Source organism: Xyrauchen texanus, chromosome 12 (assembly GCF_025860055.1).
Source record: "Xyrauchen texanus isolate HMW12.3.18 chromosome 12, RBS_HiC_50CHRs, whole genome shotgun sequence".
NCBI lineage: Eukaryota > Metazoa > Chordata > Actinopteri > Cypriniformes > Catostomidae > Xyrauchen > Xyrauchen texanus.
In genome coordinates this window covers 17,256,801-17,281,299 of record NC_068287.1, presented here as the reverse complement: position 1 = coordinate 17,281,299, position 24,499 = coordinate 17,256,801, and the positions used below count along the sequence as shown (strand labels likewise).

At 35.3% G+C, this 24,499-nt stretch overlaps 2 protein-coding genes across 2 annotated transcripts in view; one reads left to right on the top strand and one right to left on the bottom strand.

Annotated features, from left to right (window-relative positions):
• Positions 1–341: 341 nt before the first annotated feature.
• ubfd1 (ubiquitin family domain containing 1) lies at positions 342–8,126 on the bottom strand. The gene is made up of 7 exons (XM_052139200.1): positions 7,987–8,126; positions 6,717–6,998; positions 4,713–4,921; positions 4,561–4,626; positions 2,923–3,028; positions 2,756–2,838; positions 342–2,661 (listed from the first exon to the last, which is right to left on the bottom strand). The coding sequence occupies exons 1-7, from the start codon at positions 8,000–8,002 to the stop codon at positions 2,551–2,553; spliced, it is 873 nt and encodes a 290-aa protein (XP_051995160.1). The 5' UTR covers positions 8,003–8,126; the 3' UTR covers positions 342–2,550.
• Positions 8,118–24,499, top strand: part of LOC127652805 (UNC93-like protein MFSD11) — a 28,514-nt gene continuing 12,132 nt past the window's right edge. The window contains exons 1-11 of the mRNA XM_052139199.1: positions 8,118–8,260; positions 10,043–10,231; positions 13,611–13,666; positions 15,429–15,536; positions 15,651–15,730; positions 16,681–16,777; positions 17,113–17,171; positions 17,460–17,604; positions 19,246–19,295; positions 19,554–19,619; positions 19,716–19,841. Of these exons, the coding sequence (XP_051995159.1) occupies positions 10,142–10,231; positions 13,611–13,666; positions 15,429–15,536; positions 15,651–15,730; positions 16,681–16,777; positions 17,113–17,171; positions 17,460–17,604; positions 19,246–19,295; positions 19,554–19,619; positions 19,716–19,841 (877 nt within the window). The 5' untranslated portion in view covers positions 8,118–8,260; positions 10,043–10,141. The remainder of the gene's footprint in view (positions 8,261–10,042; positions 10,232–13,610; positions 13,667–15,428; positions 15,537–15,650; positions 15,731–16,680; positions 16,778–17,112; positions 17,172–17,459; positions 17,605–19,245; positions 19,296–19,553; positions 19,620–19,715; positions 19,842–24,499) is intronic.

Sequence of the window (24,499 nt, the reverse complement as noted above, 5' to 3'; positions counted from 1 at the left end):
ATGTCTGTCAATGAACTTGATAAACGTTTTAATGGACTTAATAGTTTCTTAATTCTGTAGTAGTTTTACTGCATATCACTATTTTGAGATCATTATTTAGCAATTTTTAAAAAGGCCTCATTATTTCACTTCATTTGCTTTACCCTGAAACAAAACTATGCTTGATTTGGTTAGTTCTGGCTCTTAAATCCATTTAAAACATTTTACCATGATTAAATACATTCTGCAGAATTCCATATTTTGCTGCTTTCATTGGGGCCTGTCAGTAAGTTACGACAAATGTTTTAAAGTGTACAATTATACATGTTTGAAGTAAACTGCCACCTGAAGCATACTTGGCTTTATTTTTTACCCAGCATGAGAGAGCTCTTTTGTTGGAGTGATACATGAAGCCTTATGGAAAGCATTGTTACTCCTATAGATACACAAATACTACTTTGTTAAAAACAAAATTATATTCAATTGCAATTGAGATTCTAAAACCTCAGGAAAAAATCTGTTTAATTAGAACCTCTCCATTCATTAATTAAAATGGAATCTTTGAAATAATTTGAGACAGATATAAATTAAATTGCATCATCATACTGAAGGTGGAACATGGACACTTAATTTCTGGAATATGGGATTCTTAATTGTAAACTGATATATATATATACAGTTCAGATAAAAAATTAAAAAAAAAAAATACTGAATAAGCAAATAGATCACAGATAGGTCACTGGAATTCTTCCTTACTTTTAGGCTTTATTAAAATAAAAATGCTTAGCACCATGTTTGAAATAAACAACATGCATGATGGCCTGGCTGTTTATCAGAATACTTACTCATCAGCAAGTTATGTGACTGTGTATTGACGGAACATTAACACAGTTCTTCCTAATATTACATCCGATTTGAGAGGGTGGGTTTGGGCTAAGGGACATCCCTGCATTTACAATAAAATCTAAAAACAAACAAACTAACAAAAACAACATTAAAGGGATAGTTCACCCAAAAATGCAAATTCTCTCATCAGTTACTCACCCTCATGCCATCCCAGATGTGTATGACTTATATGATATATATTTCTTAGCAGAACACATTTGTAGAAAAATAGAAAATATCTCATTTCAGTAGGTCCTAATAATGGCAAAACAACATTTGATGCTCAAAAAAGCACAGACAATCAATATTAACGTTATCCATACGACTCCAGTGGTTAAATGAATGCCTTATAAAGTGATATGATCACTTTTGGTGTAAAAAATAGCAACACATAAGTACTTTTTAACTATAAATAATCGCTTCCATTAAGCAGCGGTATACGCTTTCATTAAAGGGCTGAGGTCACGCGGTCTCTCATGTGACGTATTGGCGTAGGCATGTTCACCTGAGAAGAGAACCATGTGTGACCCACCTGGAAGAGCATCGCTGTTTACAACGGAGTAGGCAATACCAACAGAGGTAGAGAGCGTCTGCTGCAATGAATGGAACATTGCCATGCCATTGCTGTAAAGACGGCATGACCTCAGTCCTTTCGTGAACGTGCATACTGCTGCTCACAAGACTTGATGATTTATAGTTTAAAAAGTACTTACATTTGTATCTTTTCCGCACACAAAAACGATTGTATCACTTTATAAGACATTCATTTAACCACTGGAGTCATATGGATGATGTTAATGCTGATTGTCTCTGCTTTTTGGAACATCAAAATTCATCTTACCATCCATTTCCATTATAAGAACCTACTGAGCGGAGATATTTTTCCATTTTTCTTCAAATGTGTTTTGCAAAAGAAATTCAGTCATACACATCTGGAATGGCATGAGGGTGTGTAGATGATAAGATAATTAAAATTTTGGGGTGAACTATCACTTTGAAGTATCACAGGGTTTGTTGAAAGCACAGTGGCAGAATAATTGTATTCTTGGCTCCATAGCTGTAATTCTGCAATGCATTCACAGAAAATAAGCCTCATGCTTTCAATAGAAAATGAGATATTTATGTGATATTTAAAGTCTTGAGGAAAATGCTTTCTTTAAAAAAAAAAATAATAATTTGTAATGCACAATTTTCTTTTAACCTGGATTAATTTCTTGTGTTACAACACTGCTGTTTTACATGTAAAATATTATCTGTGCAATGAGAGAAGCTGATTGTAAAATCAACAACTTGTGAATTGTCAACTTTGGCAAGTTTCCTTGAGTTGTATGGAAAACCAAAGAATAGACTAGATAAAATCTTCCTACTGCATCAATAATTGTCCTTAAATAATGTTTTTATTTCTGTCAGAATAACTATGAGAAATGTATATGCAAGTTCTGTACAATTCTGTTTATGCTTGCAATAGCTTAAAAAAAACGAGTGGTGAAACAGTTTGAAAAATGTGATGCTGACTCTTAGTGCATTTAAAACCCCCGAAATCATATTTTGTCCCAACAGCAATCCTTCGCTTTGCTCTGGTATATACTTCAGAAAAATCAGTTCTTCAGATTATTGTGTTGGCTCCAGTTAATGTTTTCAATCTTTTGCTCTTAATCCCAATTTTTCAGTGTCTATTGAGGCACATTAAAAATACTGCCATTTTCCAAGGACTGTGTCTTTGATTGCATCAACAAACTGTGCAGGCACCCAATAGACCCAATATTGCGAGGCTTCTGTCGGACCCAGCTGAAATGCCTAGGACAAACAAAATATTTTAATGAATTAATGTTTTTTCCCTAACATTTAATGCATAGTTTGTTGATATGACAATGTTAATATAAACAGATACCATCATGTGATAGTCCTCGTGATCTTCTATTGGCTCAGTCACAACATTTTTGATGGAACCCATTGGGATTTTTTCTGTTCTTTCTGCAGACCAGAATACATCAAGATCATAGGAATTGGTATAAATCAAATACTATCTATTAATTTCTACTTAAAGGTTGAAATCACCTTTTGTTCCAATCCACAGTTGATCCTGTTCCAGTTTGAATGTTAGTCGAAGTTTTCCCCCAGATTTGTTGTACATTCCTGATAAAGGCACTGTTGGAAGGCGCTCCTATTTAACAAATTTGAAATCAATTGGATGTCATTAATGCACACAATAAACTTACTCTGTGCCCTTAAAAAGGTCTTTATAAAAGGCCTTCACAGCACATGACCACTGAACCTACATTTAAATGATGCCTTTCCAGTAAAATTCAAACATTTATACTGGGCTGTTCACACCAAGCACATTTTCCAGTTCATCTGAGCTTTTGGTGCCATGGTTGTATGGTTGTTGGTGCCAGACGGGCCGGTCTGAGTATTTCACAATCTGCTCAGTTACTGGGATTTTCACGCACAACCATTTCTAGGGTTTACAAAGAATGGTGTGAAAAGGGAAAAACATCCAGTATGCGGCAGTCCTGTGGGCGAAAATGCCTTGTTGATGCTAGAGGTCAGAGGAGAATGGGCCGATTATTCAAGCTGATAGAAGAGCAGCTTTGCCCGAAATAACCACTCGTTACAACCGAGGAATGCAGCAAAGCATTTGTGAAGCCACAACATGCACAACCTTGAGGCGGATGGGCTACAACAGCAGAAGACCCCACCGGGTACCACTCATCTCCACTACAAATAGGAAAAAGAGGCTACAATTTGCAAGAGCTCACCAAAATTGGACAGTTGAAGACTGGAAAAATGTTGCCTGGTCTGATGAGTCTCGATTTCTGTTGAGACATTCAAATGGTAGAGTCAGAATTTGGCGTAAACAGAATGAGAACATGGATCCATCATGCCTCGTTACCACTGTGCAGTCTGGTGGTGGTGGTGTAATGGTGTGGGGGATGTTTTCTTGGCACACTTTAGGCCCCTTAGTGCCAATTGGGCATCGTTTAAATGCCACAGCCTACCTCAGCAATGTTTCTGACCATGTCAATCCCTTTATGGCCACCATGTACCCATCCTCTGATGGCTACTTCCAGCAGGATAATGCACCATGTCACAAAGCTCGAATAATTTCAAATTGGTTTCTTGAACATGACAATGAGTTCACTGTACTAAAATGGCCCCCACAGTCACCAGATCTCAACCCAATAGAGCATCTTTGGGATGTGGTGGAACAGGAGCTCGTGCCCTGGATGTGCATCCCACAAATCTCCATCAACTGCATGATGCTATCCTATCAATATGGGCCAACATTTCTAAAGAATACTTTCAGCACCTTGTTGAATCAATGCCACGTAGAATTAAGGCAGTTCTGAAGGCGAAAGGGGGTCAAACACAGTATTAGTATGGTGTTCCTAATAATCCTTTAGGTGAGTGTGTATATATATATATATATATATATATATATAGTAATGTACATGCTCTAGTCGGATGTCTTTGACTGTTGTGCAGTGTCTCGCACAGGAGCGCTGCTTTTTTTAGACATCTAGTCAAGTTAAAAAACTTTTGAAAACCACTCCTCGAGACACACGTTCTGTTCAATTCGTTACACTGCGTCTAACTTATTTTCCATGCAAGAACATGTTTGGTTTTAAACGTCCCCATAATATGTGTTTTTGTGAAATATCAAACCTGTGCAATAACAAAATCTGTTTTGATTACCTTGACTCCTTTTATTGATGGCATGACATCTTCTGGTTTTCCTTTGTCCAAAACTTTTCTATGTTGCTGAGAAAAAGTCCACAAATATAACAATAAAATATAAATTTTTTACATTTCATCTTAATGTCGCTTAAAGGAAATTAGTTTCCAACCTTTTGCCTGCACAATGGCTCCTTTTTGTTTTCCTCAGCTTTAACTTCTTGCTGAATAACTTCTTTTGGTGTATTTACAGCTAATACATCATTTATTGTAGACCCGACCACCATTATTTTTGCACCATTTGTAACTTTGATTTCTCGAAGTGTCTTGTCCTCTGGTAGCAGTCCTTTGTACATCACTTTCTGCATAGCAGGTGGAAGACCTAAAAACAAAATTATAGAAGAAAAAAAAACATTAATACCAAGTAGTTTCAGAAGGGTGACAGAAGTTACATATTAAATACTACAACACTAATATTCTTGCCATGAAGCACTTAAATTACTTTTTAATTGCGACATCTTACATGGAGTGTTTTGTGCTCATAAATAACAAAATAAAGTGGGGTTCAAAATTCTGAGTCCACATTTAGTGTTTTGCATTTTTATGCACCTTAAATCATAACAATTATATTACAGCATAACACATTATGAATTAAAATGAATTTCACAAGTGCTTTGTATTTTGCATAAACTCGAAATGCCATAAACGCCACAAGTTACATTACAGCATGACATGATAATGTTCATCTTATTTGTCATTACCCTTCCTTAATTGAACTTGAGAAAGTACGCAGGGGCAATTTCATTTCTTTCAAGTCAGTTTCATTCAGTTGGATTAGGACAAATAAATGTACATTAATAGTTTTAACTCAACTTTATTAAGTTCATCAAACTAAATTTCATTTAATACATTTACTTATGTTGGTCTAACTTTTATTTTTTTAACCATCATTAGTATATACCCGGTTAGTATCACTGTCAGTTTTGATAGCAACTGCTTACAGAGCTAAGCAGCACTCGAATCAAACATCACTTGAAAGTGAATGTGCATCATCAACCTAAGCACCAGTCTTCATCACAGCGGTAACCTCCAAAACTGCAGCCTACAGATCCTCTTTATAAATACCAATATAACAGAACATTAAACATTAACAAATATCAATCTAAAATACATAAAACAACAGTTAATTTTAACATTTGTTCACCCCATCCAGTCCCATGCAAAACATGCTGGGAAATGGAAATACCCTAACCAGTTTCATCAATGCTACAAAAAGTATTAATGTAGTCCAAACTCAAATGCATTAAGTAAACTTAAATTTTGCAAATGGAACTGGATAGAACGCAATGAAATCAAGCGGTGACAAAATATTCTAGAATCGTTTTGCTTTAGTTCATTTTAATTCAGTAAACTGAACAACCAACAACCATTTTGAGTGAATGGCAGCCAAGAATTCTGACCTTTCATACAAAGGAGTTTAATGTCAATGGTCAATTTTCTTTTTTGATTAGTAGAGACCTAGAAATAGTTTAGAAACTTCAAGATTTCTTGTTAATTTTACATCGTGTCTGTATTTTAAAATGTTCAGTCGTACAATTGTTTACTTACAGGTTTAAATATTATCTTAAATCCCAGATTTTCAAAGTGGACTCATTGTACACAAAATAAAGTAATGCATCTCTGTCATTTTTTTCTCCCCAGTTTGGAATGCCCAATTTCTAATGCGCTCTAAGTCCTCATGGTGGCGTAGTGACTCGCCTCAATCTGGGTGGCGGAGGACGAATCTCAGTTGCCTCCGCGTCTGAGACCGTCAATCCACGCATCTTATCACATGGCTTGTTGAACGCGTTACCGCGTAGACATAGCGCATGTGAAAGCTTCATATAATGTGGTTCATGAGAGCGAGAACCACATTATAGCGACCAGGAGGAGGTTAACCCAACGTGACTCTACCCACTCTAGCAACCGGGCCAATTGGTCGCTTAGGAAGCCTGACTGGACTCAATCACCTTGGATTTGCATCGCTGTTATAACACAAAAAAGTTGCAAAGTCAGATGAGACATATCTAATTGGTATAATGTTATAACTTAACTTTTATTATTTTGTGAGTTCATTTACTTAAAAGCCCACTACTGTTAATATTATGTACAAAGACTCATAATCGTTATTGTATTACCAGTGAGTGCGTGAATCTTCTCTTTAAGCTTAGCTCCAGTGCCATCTAAAGGAATTTTCAGATCATATTTGTTTTTGTTCCAAATAATTTTCACATCCACCATCTCTTTCCCCTCATCACTTTCTTCTCCATTGCTGACCACAGGAGGCTCTGCTGACGTGCTTTCACCATCAGTAAGAGATGCTTGTTCAGTTCCTGATGCATCTCCTTGTCCAGCAGCTTCACTCAATTCTTCTGGTGCTTTCTGCATGACCTCATCTACCATTCCTCCTACTTCACTTCCTGTGGAAACAATTCCAGATACAATTACAAGAGGGGTACCACTCAAATAAATAAAATGAACCAGATAAACATTTTTGATCATACTGATAATTGAAGAGGAAAATTTGGAGTAAATATTGTCAATGGTTCAGGAGAAGGACTGATATGAGAATACAATATTTCAATTAAATGTAAATTCAAGAATTTTAGAATTCAGAAAAATACTACAAGGTACAGAAATGCATTAAAATGTAAAAAATAACAACTATAACTCTAACTAGGGTCATCTAGGTAACAAAGCGGAGGTCTAAATCTTACAAAGCTGGATTGTGGATACTACTGTTTATATTTCTTCCACAAACACAGATGACATATTGGCCATTTGTAGATTTATAGAAACTTTTTTAAATCATAACTGGTATAAAAAATAATAATAATAAATACAAGCTAGGTGCTGCCCAGGTGCGCTGAAACATCTAGAAAATTCACCCATCGTTATTTAAACCCAACAATTGAACCAAAACAAAATATTGAATTCATGACAGCCTTAATCAAGATAGTGTTTCGGAATTATATCACACGATTGACTCAGCGACAAGTCACCATCTCCGAACTGTTGGCCCTGATCAAACAGCCAGATGATCGATCTGGTAACTTAACCAGTCTGCTGTGCTAAACGTTCGTACAAACATTAAAAATGCACACATGATGCACCGGAATGCTGTTACAACGTTCCAAAAATGTCCGAACGTTCCAGTTGAGCCTATGAGGTCCCTAAAATGCTATATAGTGAGGAGGCTCAATAGGATTTGTGACTCAGCCGAAGTTTTCGACATGGCTGTTTGGGCTAATCACAGAATATCTACCTATAATTTAACACTGACAATTTAAAGGAACGACCATTCAGTGTTATACAAGTGCTAAATAACTGGAATCAATATTCTACGTTCTTACACAACACGGCAAAAACAGTTGAAATAACATTTAAGTATATTTGCATGCTACCTACCATCCTGCGCCGCCATGATGATTGTGTACAATATGAGGGAAGGCTTCTGGGAAAGAGCGTGCTGTCAGTGGATGAACCCTCCGACTTTCCGTAGTGACTCAGAGCGATTTTAAAACGTACGTGGTTGTTTTTCGAGGTTTCCAGATAATCGTGATTGACTTGATAGTGTATACTTTATTGATCTGCAATGCAACACGTGAATTTACCGGTTGGTGATCTAATTTCAGCGCTTACACAATAACCTTTGGGAAGGCAATATGTAAACAAGTAAAAGGTAGATGATTTCATACAGCTTCTTATTTTCATAAGACATATTTTCATCGGTGCTGATTTTCAGTGTCGTGCACGGTCGATGCATTTGCAGCAGCAACAACGTGTTAAAGTAAATTATTAGAGTTAAGCTTGATTGAAAGACTGGCATCATGCCGTAACCCTGCCTGACCCAACAATTGTTTTGTGGTTGCTCGTACTTGAAAATGACAATGTGGTGTGTAGTACAAGCATCATAACAATGTAATGATACTAGAACAGGTTAGCTTAAAGCAGCATTTATTTAGGTTTCAAGCTTTATTGCGGCCACACAACATTGCATAATAAATATATAGGTAACTAGCTTATTGCAGTATAATGGCTTACATGTGTAAATTTGCGTTTTAAAAAGCAAAAGTTTCGGTCACAGTTGACACACTTCAGTGCATGAACTTTATTCCACAATACACGATAACCAACTTTACGTGTCATATTATAATTATTTCACAGCAGGGCCTGGATTTCTAATAATTCCTCCTCAGGCACGGCGAATTATCTTAAAATAAAAACAAATCCAAATAAATTAAATAATTTAATTGGAAATGTCCTAGATCGTGAAATGTTGCAATACATAAAAAACCTTTAAAGACAGACCAACCATGAGCTTCGAGGTTGTTAATGGGATATTTCTGTTTAAGCCATAAGTCCACATAAATTCAACTTTGTTTTTTATAAATTCTGGTAAACAACTATTAACCATGGTCCAGCAGAGAAAGATCCACCAATCAGAGAACCGTGGCCAACGACCACCCACTCCCATGATGCACTGTGAATGACGCAATCGAGTCGGTCTCTCTTCACTAAATATATTTGTACTACATATTGGGATATTTTGCAATAAATGTAAAATATATTGTTTTTATACTTATAATCAACATCCTAAAATGAATAGTTTGATATATCCCATCGTTTTTTATTCAATGACATCATTCACAGTGCTTGTTAGTACACAGCCTTGTACCTTTTTCTTTATCCCTGATTTTCTAATATTTTTTGCCTCAGAACAAAGTTCATGATGTTTTGATTCTACTCAGAGTTGGTTGGTGTCGTTCATGGCTCATAACTCTTTTATTAAGTATTTTATAAAAAGTCTATGGAAGAAATGAATGGGGAAAATACTTCCGGAACCCAGACTGTGTGAATAATGCAATCAAGTCAGTCTCTGTTCGCCCTCAAACTACTATTTTTTTGTAAATATATATCTGAATATTTAGCAATAAACGTACAAATATATTTTGTTCTATACGTATAATTAACAACCTCTATCATTTTAACAATCACAAAGCTTCATGGGATTGTAGTTTGTGTCCTCATGAAGGACACATTCTTGTACCTTTGTCTTTTTGTCATATTTTCAAATACTTTTTTTGCTTCAAATCAAAGTTTGTAATGTTGTGATTTACCTCGGAGCTGGTTGGTTTGGTTCATGGCTTAGAACTCTTTTATGAATGATTTTATGAAACCCCTATGGCAAAAATTAATGTAAAAAAAATTGTTCCAGAAAGAAGACTACTGAAAAAGTGGGTGGGCACTGAAGTAGTTGACATGGAAACCATCACATGTTGATGTAATTTTGCTTTCCAGCAACTTTCATCTTATGCTTGTGGGTCACAAGATGGGCAGTTCTGCTGCTACAAACTTGTGTCTGCTGCAGTTCACTAGTGATGTACATATAATGTTATAACACTGTAATATATATGGAGTAGGTGACTAATATCTCCTCTCTCTGGGATTTGTTTTCTAACAGTTTGGCTTTCCTGGATGCAGTTTTTATTTATATGATTCAAGGCACATTCGCTGAAACTCTGCAGCTGGCATCTTAAATGTGTATTTAAAGACGCAAAGGATGGCGGACATAAGGACATATAACGTTGTAATTTTGGGAATAGGATTTTTGCTCATTTTTACAGCCTTCACCACCTGTGGAAATATCGAAGTAAGTGGATGGGCAATTTTTCACTTTATTTTGCCATTTTAGTGCATGCAATAATATGAAATGCTTCATTGTGCTGTTTTAAAATATGTTGGCATTTATTTTTTGCCGAAATATTTTAATAATAATTCAATTTAACCCTTACAAATATTTATTTATGGTATTTTTGGCCAGTATACCATACAGCTACTACAGTTATTGATACTCTTGTAAAATCACTATGTGATCTCCTTAAAGCAGTTTAAGAATCTGTCAGGATTTTATTTCTTTTTTTCTTTTTCTTCTTTTTTTCTTTTTAGTATGTTTAGGGAGAAACCATTGTTACCATGGTAATTTGTTAAGCATTTAGGCAGTGTATGTTTTGGACTTGATAGAGTATTTTATATATTGTTAAACTCAAGTGTTCAAAAAAAGTTTTCTGTTAGACCGTATGAAAACTGTTTCACTCCATTGTTTAAGTTAACTAGGGTCAGGCGCATCTCGTGTTTTTAATTTTCTCCATTAGTCAATGAATTATCCTGCATGACTAATGAGAGGAACAAATTTAAATGACGCGCTGGACTCATGTTGACCTCGCAGTCACTCAACACAGTAAAAACCCTCAAATCACCAAATTAAATCCAATATACATAGACCCAAATGAAACCCAATTTAACCCTACAGGATGTCTTATAAAAAGATTAGCAAATCTTAATATTCCATAAGATTGATCTTGAATGTTTAGTGCTATTGTAAAATGCACCTTCTTTAAAATATTCAAAATGATCTATTTGTAAACAAGTTATGGGTACAGCAGATAGTTCGTCTAAAACTATTTTAAACAAAATTTAATTTCTAATTCTAGCATAATACATTCATTATTACCTCATTATAATTGAGAGACTAGATAGAATATTTGCTCTAAAATTCACTAACATGAGTATTTAGGTGAATGGCAAAAAAGATAAAAGGTGATAAGAAATTTTGAAATATTTGTGAAAATGGTGACCAGTTACAGCACCTAAAATATACAGTTTTCCTTGTACATTGCCTAGAGTACAAGGGCAAAATCTGAGACCACATTGAAAATCTGGTATTTAAAATCCCATCTAAACATACAGATACAGTAATCATAATATCACCATGATATATTGTAGTAAAGTAATTGTAACCACAAAATAATCATGGTTATTATATTAACACCATATTAATGTACATTGTTAATATCATCAAATATCACCATTGTTAATATCATCAAATCCATGTTTTCCGCCAAAAAAACAAACATGTTTACCACAATATTACTATAGTAAATCTACACTGTTTTTCCCATCAAAAAACAGTAAAGAACTGGCAGCAGGGTTGCCAGCAAGTTTCTGTAAAACGATGTCTTGCTGTTGCTGAAATTAACAGCTAGATCCTGTTTTTACAGCTACAGTATACAACTGTAATTTGGCAGCATATACTGGTGAAATTACATACTATCTACTGTTGTTGAAATCAATAGTTATTGACTGGCTGGAAGAACATCATTTAATAGTTAAGAAGGTCCAAGGTGCAAGCTCAAGAGAACACTAATCACCCTAATGGTGACTTTAAACAAAACACAACTAATGATAATGATAATGACTTATATTAAGTCTGAATAAAAACCTATTTATTTATTTATTTTTATTTTTGTAGCACCAGTGCATTGCCAAAGCATACATACTTATTCAAGCTCAAAGGCTTATGGGTATTTCACCATTATAACCCACAATGCAGTGCTATACTCATATTTTACTTTGTGCAGGTTTTTTTTTTTTTTGTAAAAATATACTGTTCAATCCTGGCAACATTTTACATTTAATATGTACATTGCTTCAAAGTTTTTTTAATTTGACTTCTCATTAGACAGATAAGTGAAGGCTGATGTGAGATGATTTAAAGAGGAGTTGGTCAGAATCATCATGAACACTAACCATGTGCCACAAACTAATTTTCATGGGCAGTTTTAAAATAAACATTTCAAAATGTCACTAGATTTCACCAAGATAAGATCATGATTTTGAATGTTAATTTTCTCCTAATGCCTTACAAACAACAGCTATTTACTGTAAACTAGTCACTTCACAGTGAGTCTGCTCTTGATCTCCCAGAATGCAACATTTAACAGCTAACTATTGTATGTAAGAATTACAGATTGCTGTTGGAATTTGGCCGTAATATTATAGATTTTTTTTTACATTGTTTTACAGTTAATAATATATTAATTTATATTAATTTCATGTGTAAATAGAAATAAAGAAAATATTAAGAGTGAGTCAAAAAACAGAATGAGAAAAATAATGCATGAAATGTAGAACCAAACCCTAATCGTTCAGATGCAGGAACAGAGACGTAACGCTCCATGCCATTGAAGCGATACTCTCAGTGTAGTTTGTTGTTTAGTTCTACAGTATGTTGCCAATAGACTATTAGGGTTACATCTGATTGCAAATTGTCACTCCAAAAAAAGAATCAATGCGTAAAACTCTTAATGCATTTATTGAGACAAATATTATACAGATAATGTGGTCACAGTACTAAATCCACCGTAATTCATGTAATGGAAAATTGTGATTCTTTTTAAAAGATTTTATTATATTTAATTGAATACGTTTTCTGTTGCTATAAATAATGTTTCTGTTCACTTTTTCTTTAATTTTTATTGCCAGGAGAATATAACATATTATGACACAATGGCATAAGTATAAGTTTATTAATTTACATTTGATAATCCTGTTTAAAAATAGAAAATATTGGCTTGCCTATCGGCACATTAAAGAAGGCACAGGTTTAGAGGTTTAGAATTCACAAATGTTTGAATATGCGGTCTAATGATGCTCACTCATAATGTTTGTGCATATGTATTAAAAATACTCACAAATTATAAGTCTCTCTAATGAAATGTGAATGAACAAATAACTCTCCAATGCGTTGGAGTCCTCTTGAATGATGAATGCTGCAGGAAATGATACATCTTTCTCCTCTTGTGCTTCTTTTTTTATGGCGGTTGGCAAAACAAGCTTAACACCCTAACCACATCCAACTGAATCATCATTACATTGAGAGAAAGAGCTTTGAGGCATTCAGCTCTGGCCTGTTGAAATTATATGGTTATTGCAACCCTTAGTGGTTTAGAGCTGCAAATGACTCATTTGCACAGTGATTGTGGTGGTAGAAAGCCAGTTGATTACCATCTGTAGAAGAGTTAAATGTTCAATGACTAAGACATTTAATATTCTGCCATTTCTAGGTCATGTAATAAATTAATATCCATGTTATTTGTCAGCTACCCAGAATGACCTACTCTCTGCAAGTCTGTGTGCACCATGCTTACAGTACAACAGTTTTTGCATCTAATTTGTGTATCTCATTATAGCAAACAGTGGTGAAAAGCTTGAATAACACAACCTTCATTGGGAGTGGGTATCACAGGTAAGAATTATTCTCAGTTTCTGGCTTTTTGAGATATGTTTATCATTTTCAATTATACAGGAAAAACTGTGACAAACATTGGGGGTGTGTGGGGGGTTGGAGGGGTAAACTATGCCATACAAAAAACAGATAGTAAGACAATTGCAATGAGAGACAATGTACAGTATTTAACGCTGAAACAGGGCAACTCCCTGTGACTGAGCAATTCATTCTTATGCTCTGTAGAGGATATTTGTTTTTAGTGAATTTCTATCAATGCCACTGTATTTAGAGGCAGAAAGAGGAGGCCTTTACTTCAGGTATTTTAGCAATGTCGATTTTTGAATGAAAATGTACCCTCTGGTTAGCAATAGCAAGTAATAAATTGACAGCAAGTAATAAATTGTGGTTCACAGCTATGATGTCAACTAAAGGCTATTGGGTATATATTCATATATATGACCAAATCCAACTTTCAATAGGAAATGCATCAACACAGGAAAACTGGACTTGTCAAGCGTAATCGTGGGGCCTTTAACCTCATTCGTCATTTTGGCTTTGCTATATGTAACGCATAATTTAAATTAATTTAAACCTACCGAATATTGTTCACAGAAGTCTAGACTGTCATTCAATGGTTAAACTTCTGCTGCACCGAGTCACGTATATATATGAGACACAATAACATGATGTTGATATCCGTGAATCGCTACTATGGGCGCTGAGCTAACAAAAGTGCCTCTGGTAAGAAACCTCTTAAATGTTTTGCATTGTAACCTGTTTGGGTGTAAAGAGTAGCATTTCTTGTTTCGTTTGATATGTCACTTTGAAAAATGCATTACCGGTAATTATTTGTGCATCAGCATATGTGGATTTTGGGACATTATTCCCTCAAAAGTTGAAAAAATAACATGTTAGTTATTTTGAATAACTTTCAACATTAACACATCTGTGGGCCATTTTACTTCATTTTAGAATACATTTTGTTATATTTAAATTTTTTACCACTGTACAACATGGATCTATTCATAAACATTAGTAAATGCATTCCTATATTTACTGCTGAGTGTCAATGGGTTCATCCAAAAGCTGAAAAATGTTGCTTTCAGGGGGTTTATATGGAGTTAGAATGAAAATAAAGTGCATTTTGAACTGCTCTGAGACCAGTGCAGACAGACAGCATACTGGAGGTTAAGTCATTCACTAAATAGGAAGCATCCTATAGTTCTCTATGCAGCTAAGAGCATTCACTCCTAAAATCCGGGAAAAAGTTTCAGGCTGCAGATGATGTTTGGACCACTAAACATGCTTAGCAGACATGGGACAATGGACATCAGTACATAGATTCAGAATTTATAATGTATAATTTTATGTTAACATGGTTGGCAGTGATTGGATGATGCTGGCCACTACATTGAATCAGTATTAAATATGCTAATTTCTGATGTAAAGTCTCAAAAACATGAATAAACAACGCTCCTGGAAACATAAACAATTTGATAATTGTTTCTATCTGGGTATCAATTAAAATTCACAACTTAGTCCCGCTGTCCACATATGTGGACATCAGCTTTTACTGAACTGTTTTACAAAAACTATTTGCTCTAGAAAATAGTTTAGGTGGTACTAGTTAGAAATCAAAAATGGAAATGGGAAATGCACACACCAGTCACATTTGGGTCTCAGGAGGTTAAGGTTTTATGTAAAAGCCAAATACAGGCTAGGTCTGGATATGATGCAGATAAGATATTAACTGCTTTTTCTTTCTTTACTCTTTTTGCAGCCTTGGAATAATATATGGAGTTTTTTCATTCTGTAATTTATTAGCTCCCACCATTGTTGCAATAATTGGACCACAGCTCACAATGTTTTTGAGTGGAATTCTTTATAGGCAAGTACCACAAAAAGGCACATTTACTAATCATTCTTTATGACTGTTCATTGTGTTTGTGATTGTGGCACACTGTTGTCTGTATTTTGTTCACTTGTGTGTGTTTTCCTTCAGTGGTTATATTGCTGTATTCATCATTCCATCCACATGGTCCTTTTATTTGACATCAGTGCTAATTGGCATTGGAGCAGCCAGTAAGTAGATACTTGGACAATTAAAACACATTATCACATTCATAACGCGTTTCATTTCAACATGTATTTCATCACTATTCATCAACCGCTTTTGCATTTTTGACACATTAAAATGTTCTCAGCAGAAAGCTAATACATGTAAAAAAAAAATTTTTTTGGAATATGTTGAATATGTATTAGCTGTCTGTAATCATCTTAATGCTTCATTAAAGTGAAAATTCAAAATCTGTTATCATCATTTCATTCCAAATCTTTTATTTCTTTTGTGCCACACAAAATAAGATATTTTGTAAAATTTGTTTACAAGCAAAGAATGTGGCTCCCTGTTCTTCTATTCTAGTCTTTTCTACTTGCAAAAGTAACGTTTGGGAGTCTCACATTTATATTTCCATTTGAAACACTAAAGCTGAAGATATAAATAACCATCCTTTATACAAATGCTTTTGTGAAGTATCTTATGTGCCTATGACTTTTGCACAGTATTGAATAAGCAAGAGCATTCATTTTTATATGTTTAAATGTAGAATGTACTTAATATTTTCAAGTTCATGCTAAAGCTAACATTTTCAATGTAGAAAGTACTTAAACCTTTCTGCTATATTTACTTCACCATATATTCTTTCTGTGCATATGATATGTGCGCTATATCCCAAGTGCTCTTAAGTCACATGATAGCTTTGTTTGAGGAGCATAGATACATTTCAGTCATTATTCAGTGAGTGATTGATGACAGAATTTTCATTTTGGGTAAATTTATTGTAGCTCAGCATGGAAGAGATCTATGAATACTAAAGTTGATTTTGCCATGTCATACAGGCATTCTCCAATTTCGCTGTAACTCATATTTTTGATAGTGATGACATTGCTGCAATATTTGATTGTCGTTCTGAATCTTTTTCCAACTTATCTTTAGACCTAATATCACCCCTGTACTCTTTGTCAATCCACAGTGCTTTGGACAGCTCAAGGGTATGTTCTATTGGAGAACTCCGATACTTCCACCATCAACAGGAACACAGGAATGTTTTGGGCTTTACTGCAGTGCAGGTAAAGAAGGAAACTGAAGCAAACCCTTTAAGGAGCGCTTAGCACTGATGCACAGTTGTCCTGAAATGTAATCTTTTATTTAGACTAATATATTTACTCTGAATCACCTGCGATTGTTTGATCAGTTAAAGAATCTGATTGGAATATACATTAGAATTCAGAACAATACATGTTTACTAGCAGCATCATGATTAATAAAAACATTACTAACCTTAATGTATTCATCATGTAATCAAGAAGTTAACTACACTAGTCATACCAACAAGAGCTATGTTTAGCTGTGAAAACACTCTCAATGATTCCTTTATGAAAACCTCTATTTGTTTCCCTTCCAGTATGTTGTTTGGCAATTTATACGTTTATTTTGATTGGAATGGAAAAACTGAAATTTCAGGTAACATGTTTGATAATCATATTTTGAAAATGATTTTTTCACTCTATTTTGACTTAAAGGTGCACTTTTATGTTTATGTTATGCTGACCTATATTAAAGTCATTTTGGACTTTTTACTGTCACTTAAAGTTAATGAGCACGTATTTGAGCTCGGCTAACCATAGTATATCCTGTCTCTGTACTAACACTCACACCTCAATATCTTTCACAATTTAATCAAATTTGAAATTCAAATCTTGTTTAAAAGTTTTAATTTCTAGACACACTTGTATTAACATTCTATCACAGATAACGACAGAAAGATTATGTTTGTGGCCCTGCTGGTTATCTCAGTTCTCGGGACACTAAGTTTCCTTGCCCTGAGGAAGGTTCGTGAACAGGAAGATGCTCTCTCTGAAGAGGAGGGCCAGTCTCTGTTATCAGCACGACTCATGTAAGGTTCACTGCTGAACATAATGATTTAAATTGACAGTGATATATTAAGGCTTACATAAAGCATGATCTTCTCAGGGTTCGTACATGGGGCTTTTCAAATTGAAGTCCTGGAAAATACTTGAAAATAGCCATTTTTATTAAGAGGTGCTTAAAAAGTGCTTGAATTATAGAAAATCGTTAAAAACAATGCTTAAGTCGTTTAATAAATTAAATGTATTTATTTATTTTCAGTGAAACACGATGACAGACCACTAGACCACTGCTGAAGCAGGCAGTGCATAGACGGCGCTGTCACGTGGCACTTGTTACATTTGACAGCGCTGTTTAGAATGGACCAATCACAATAAATTGTGAAAATAATTAGATGAGATGTAATACGTTCTGAGATTTGTATGCAGATCAATGGAGGATTCGGTTTTGTGTGCTGTCTGGCACACCCTTGTGTAAAGAAAACTTTGTGTCTCACAAAATAGGTTATTTCTGACAACATTTGTGTCAATAATCAAAATACAGCTCCAGAAAAAATTAAGAGACCACTGCAAAATAATCTGTTTCTTTGGATTTACTATTTCTAGGTATGTGTTTTAGTAAAATGAAAATGTGAAAATATTGTCATTTAGAGTATTTATTTGCAGAAAACGACAACTTGTCAAAATAACAAAAAAGATTCAGTGATTTCAGACCTCGAATATTGCAAAGAATACAAGTTCATATTCATTTATAAACAACACAATAATAATGTTTTAACTTAGGAAGATCTCAGAAATCAATATGTGTTGGAATAACCCTGATTTTCAATCACAGTCTATCACATTGCTGTTGGGTGACATTATGGCACTCCTGGCTTGTGGCCATCCATCTTCCTCTTGATCACATTCCAGAGGATTTCAATGGGGTTTAGGTCTGGTGATTGGGCTGGCCATGACAGGGTCTTGATCCAGTGGTCCTCCATCCACACATTGATTGACCTGGCTGTGTGGCATGGAGCATTGTCCTGCTGGAAAAAACAATCCTCAGATTTGGGGAAGATTGTCACAGCAGAAGGAAGCAAGTTTTCTTCCAGGATAACCTTAAATGTGGCTTGATTCATGCGTCCTTCACAAGACGAATCTGCCCGATTCCAACCTTGCTGAAGCACCCCCAGATCATCACCGATCCTCCACTAAATTTCACAGTTGGTGTGAGACACTGTGGCTTAAAGGCCTTTCCAGGTCTCCGTCTAACCATTAGACGACTAGGTGGAGGATCGGTGATTATGTAGGGGTGCTTCATCAAGGCTGGAATTGGGCAGATTCATCTTAACGGAGCTCACTACAATTGCACATCAATTTCGTCATGAATGAAACAAGAATTGTTACTGTGAGAATGTGCAGTTAAAGATGCACATTGATATATGTTGTATTGTAAAAACTAAATTAACTGAATAAATAAAATGTACATTTTTAAAATATTTAAAATGAACAAATTAAGTATTTTTTGTAATGACATCTCAAGCATAGTCCTTGAAAACAAATAAAAATGAGCTTGAAAGTCCTTGAATTTAACTTTGAAGCATCTGTACGAACCCTGTCTACTGTATTGTTTGAGGATGTTGCAACGTTCAGCGGCTCATATGCATGTTGTGCCGTTTATTTCTCAGATATAAACAAAGAGTAACTTCTGCTGTGATGGAAGCCAAAACAGAGTTTAGTAAGTTCATATTGCTTCAATGTGATACTTTCTCCTATCCCAGCTTAATATGCAGAATCAACTATTACTAGTATGCTATTCATAAGTTGATTCCCCGCATATGGTTTATTGATGCTAGTGGTGCAGACACTGCACACTTCATCTTTATTTCTATCCATTTTGTGATCCGTTTTTCTTTTATAAATTAAAGAGCGGTCAGACTGGGCAACTTTTGTAATGATTTTTCAAAGTTCTTTGCTTTTGTTTGTGTTATTTTAGAGACCATTTTGGATATCTTCAGAACAAAAACCATATTATTATTAAGTTTCTGCATGGCATACAGTGGTAAGGACATCATTAAAAGAAAACTCCCATTTTTATTCCATTCATAACATTGTTGAGCATGATGAACATGTTTTGATTTCTGCTCTCTCATTGAAGGTTTGGAGCTGTCGTTTTACAGTGGCGTGTATGGAACTTGCATTGGAGCTACGACACATTTAGGAGCTGCAGCAAAAGGCTTGATTGGCATTTCAGGCATTATGGTGGGCATTGGAGAAATAGTTGGTAAGTGCACTTTTAGAGTAAAAAAATGCTGGGATTTACACTTTCGAAAGATCATGTAAAAACAGATAGCTGTGGTTGCCAGAAATTCTACATAAAATAGAGTGACCATGTTTCAGACATTACAGGATGTCATTTTGATGCCTGTATATTTGACAGTTCATGACTGTATGTATATATAATTACATTATTTAATGTCAATATACCAACCTATTGGAACTAAAAAAAATCTGATTTGCACTTTTAAATGTACTGTTAACCACCATAGTAACACAGGTGGTAAAACAAATGGCCACATGATCAATTACATTTCAACAAGACTGGCACCTTCCAGGAGCAATGACCAATAAGTATGTATAGACAGTGCATAGTGTCACCAACACACTTAAATATAGCAAAAAACTTCAAAGGGATAGTTCACCCAAAAACTTAAAATTCCCTTATAATTTACTTTACAGACTGACTTTCTTCTGATTTTAAGAATTATTCAACTCTGTAGGTCTATACAATGCAAATGAATGGTGGCCAGAACTTTGAAGGTCCAAAAAGCACATCAAGACTACTTGATAATTACTATCTTCAGAAGCAATATGATAGGTGTGGCTGAGAAAAAGATCAGTATTTAAGTCCTTTTCTTACTATAAATCTCCACTTTCACATTCTTCTTTGTTTTTAATGATACGCTTTATTTGTGCCTATCACCACCTACTGGGCAGGGAGGAGAATTTATATTAACATACAGTTAATATGTTGTCTTGAAGTTGTCTTGTTAAACATAATATACATTTTCACCATTTCCTATAAGGTAAATTATAAGTTTTTCTCTAAAAGCATATCTATTTATTTATATATACACTAGCGGCCAAAAGTGTGGAAGTAATGTATAGTTTGGAATAATGTACAGATTTTGCTCTTATGGAAAGAAATTGGTACTTTTATTGACCAAAGTGGCATTCAGCTGATCACAATGTACAGTCAGGACATTAATAATGTGAAAAATGACTTTTGCAATTTGAAAAAAAAACTCTTCAGAACTTCTTAAACTACTTCAAAGAGTTCTCATCAAAAAATCCTCCACGTGCAGCAATGACAGCTTTGCAGCTCCTTGACATCCTGCTGTCAGTTTTTCCAGATACACAGGTGACATTTCACCCCACACTTCCTGTAGCACTTGCTATATATATGGCTGTCTTGTCGGCGTTTCTCACGCATCATACAGTCTAACTGATCCCACAAAAGCTCAATGGAGTTAAGATCCATAATACTTTTTCCAATTATCGGTTGTCGAATGTCTGTTTCTGTGCCCACTCTAAATTTCTTTTTGTTTTTCTGTTTCAAAAGTGGCTTTTACTTTGCAATTTTTCCCATAAGACCTGTGTCATGACCAGCTCGTTTCAAGCCATAACATAAAAGAGGGATCAGATAACAAAGTCTAATCAATACAAATGGTTTTATTTTAATTAAACAAATACCACAACAACCAATAATTAATAAACATAAGTCTAGGGATAATGAAGGAGAGACAAAAGAGTTAACAAACAATATAACTATGACAAAATCTTTGTGCTACACGAAATATGAAAAAAATAAGCAAAATAAGAAGAGTGTCAGTAAGGTCTTACATACTGAATTAGAGCCACTCCTAAGAAAAAACTACCCCACAAAGAGTGTCTCCCCCAAATAACCCACAATACTCTTATATAATCGATCTAATTATCAATTAACATGGGGAAACCAATGAAAAACTCCCACACTCTGCTCCAATAGAATCAGGAGGAGACTCAGGGTCGTCACACCTCCCACTCCAAAATTAGGTTCCCTAAAGAACCGACAAAATAAAAAAAAAATAAAACATAGTGCACATACAAAACAACTGTTTAAATATGAATATACAATAGCAGTGATACTTATCTCCATAAATCCCAGTCCATTTCGCTCTTGGAATCCTGGGCCCTAGGACATCAGAGAGAAAAAAGGAGATAAAGGAGAAAAGAAAAAAAAGAAAAGATGCCCAACACTAATTGCCATGCGTTTGTGATGAGGCAGGCAAAGAATGAGGATCTAAGTGCAGCTTTAATGCAAACAAAAGTTGAACAAAGTAACTCAGAATATCAAAAAATGCAGGAAACCAGGCACAGAACATGACAAAACATGCAAAAACTGACAAAGGAAACAGGGAAAACAAGGGCTTAAATACTCAAGGGAAAACAAGGAACACCTGGGGAAACAATCTGGGAGAATCAATCAAGGAATAAAACTACAAGGACTACAAAATTAACACAGGAAACTGGAAACTAAACAAGAATTACAACATAAAAGCACAAAAACAAAAGACAACAGGGAATATGACAGTATGTGTTTAATCTGTAAGTGGAAAGGTTGTAAAACAAGGCTCCATCTCATAATTCTTTGATTCTTACCGCGCATTCGATCTAAGAATGTCAACGGATTATGGTCAGTATATACAATAATAGGAACACAGACCGAATTGAAATAGACCTCAAAATGTTGAACGGTTCAACAAAGATTTGGCATTATCAAAGGAACACTGACATTGTTCTGACTATTTAAAGGGTCTCTTTGGGCTTAACAAATCGGTCAAAGGGTCACCTACATTCGCAAAGTTATGACAAAAGCCCCTATGGTAACCCACCATCCCAAGAAATCTTCGTAACTCAAGAGGAGTAGCTGGTATGGGAAAACTACAGATAGCATCAACTTTAGCTTGGATAGGTTTTACACAACCCCGGCCAACCACCTTACCTAAATATGTCACAGTGGCCTTTCCAAATTCACATTTGGCAAGGTTTATCGTTAAGTGGGCTTTAACCAGACGCACAAAAAGTTCTCTAATTTGATCAAGGTGATCAGCCCAAGAAGAACTACACAGAACGACATAGTCCAGGTAAGCCTCACATCCTGTCAGCCCGGACAACACTTGATTGACTAGCTTTTCTGACCCCAAAAGGCATAACTGTATACTGCAGAAACCTATCAGGTGTAACAAAAGCAGATAGTTCTTTAGCAAGACATGTCAATGGTACTTGCCAATAACCTTTCAGGAGGTCAAATTTGCTGACGAATTGTGCAGAGCCAACACGGTCAACACAATCATCAATTCTTGGCAAAGGTTAACAATCGGGTTTTGTAAAGGAATTGAGCTTCCTGTAGTCTGTGCAAAAATGTTTACTCACTAAAATACATGGAGAGCTCCAAGAACTAAAACTGGGTTCTGCCAAGTTATGAACAAGTAAATAATCTACATCTTTCTGAAGTAATTTTCTTTTATAGGGTTTACTTGATATGCATGTTGTTTCACTGGTTGAGCCACACCAACATCAAGGTCATGCTCAATGACATGAGTTCGAGTTGGAAAATCCAAAAGAGAGAGAGAGAAACAAACTTACCAACTTAGTTATATCGGTCTTCTCTGACAAATGGTGAGCCAAGTTAGCAAGAACTTCAGAATTATTAAGTCACCCTTCCACTTCTCATCGAGAAGGACCTTTCATCTCCTCTAGATTGTCATCCATCTTTACAGATACTTCTGAAACACTTGGATCTACAGTTTCATTAGTTGTCACAACATCAACAGACAAATAAGGTACAGGAGTCACATAAGGTTTCAGTAAATTAACATGACAAACCTGTATTTTCCTTCGACGATCAGGTGTGTTTAATAAATTGTTATTATCAGAAAACCACTTTGCAATCGTATAAGTTCCAGTAAACTTAGCCTGAAAAGGACTAGTCAAAACAGGTAACAACGCTAGCACTTGATCAGCAATTTGAAAATTTCTAGACTTGACTTTGGGATCAAACAACCTCTGCATCTTTCACTGAGACTTACCTAATTTTTATAGAGTAATAGCTCTGGCTTCATAGAGTCGATAACGGAAACATCTTTCATAGTCTAAAACATTCTCAGGATGGTCAGAAGTTGTCCACTCTTCTGCCAAGACAGCAATAGGTCCTCTAACAGTGTGTCCAAACACTCAGTCATTAGGGCTAAAACCTATGCTCTCTTGTACGACCTCACAAATAGCTAGCAACATCCAAGGAAGTCCTTCCTCCCAGTCACAATCAAGTTCAACACAATAAGACCTCAAAAATGACTTAAGAGTCTGATGGAAACTTTCCAGCCCTCCCTGACTCTGAAGGTGATAAGCACTTGAGATACTGTATTCACTTTAAGTTGTCACATGACTTTAGAGAAGTGTCGAGACATAAAGTTCGAGCCCTGATCAGACTGAATGTTTTTTGGGATGCCGAAAATAGACATAAAACTCGTTAAAGCCTTTAAAATAGCTGTGGTAGTAATTGATCTCAGAGGATAAGCCACAAGATAACATGTCTACTGACACATTACAGTGAATAAATAAGCATGTCCACCCTTAGATCGTGGTAAAGGACCAACGCAATCGATAATCAGGTGTTCAAAAGGGGTGGTAACTGCAGCAGTAGGCTGTAGAGAAGCCAGTCGAACTTTTTGATTTGGCTTTCCAGTCATTTGACAAGTATGGCATGACCCTATATAGTTAATCACATCTCGCTTGAATCTAGGCCAAAACAGTTTCCTCAGAACTCATATGTCTTTCGTACCCCCATATGACCAGCAATGCCCTGCTGTGATAGCTGTAATATGGCATGACGAAAATTAA

Excerpts from the sequence above, each read along its gene's own strand:
- ubfd1 (XM_052139200.1), bottom strand. Across the intron at positions 4,922-6,716 it reads GAAGATTCACGCACTCACTG|GTCTTCCACCTGCTATGCAG; the intron begins GTAATACAATAA and ends TTTTGTTTTTAG. Across the intron at positions 2,662-2,755 it reads ACGAGGACTATCACATGATG|GCATTTCAGCTGGGTCCGAC; the intron begins GTATCTGTTTAT and ends TGTTTGTCCTAG.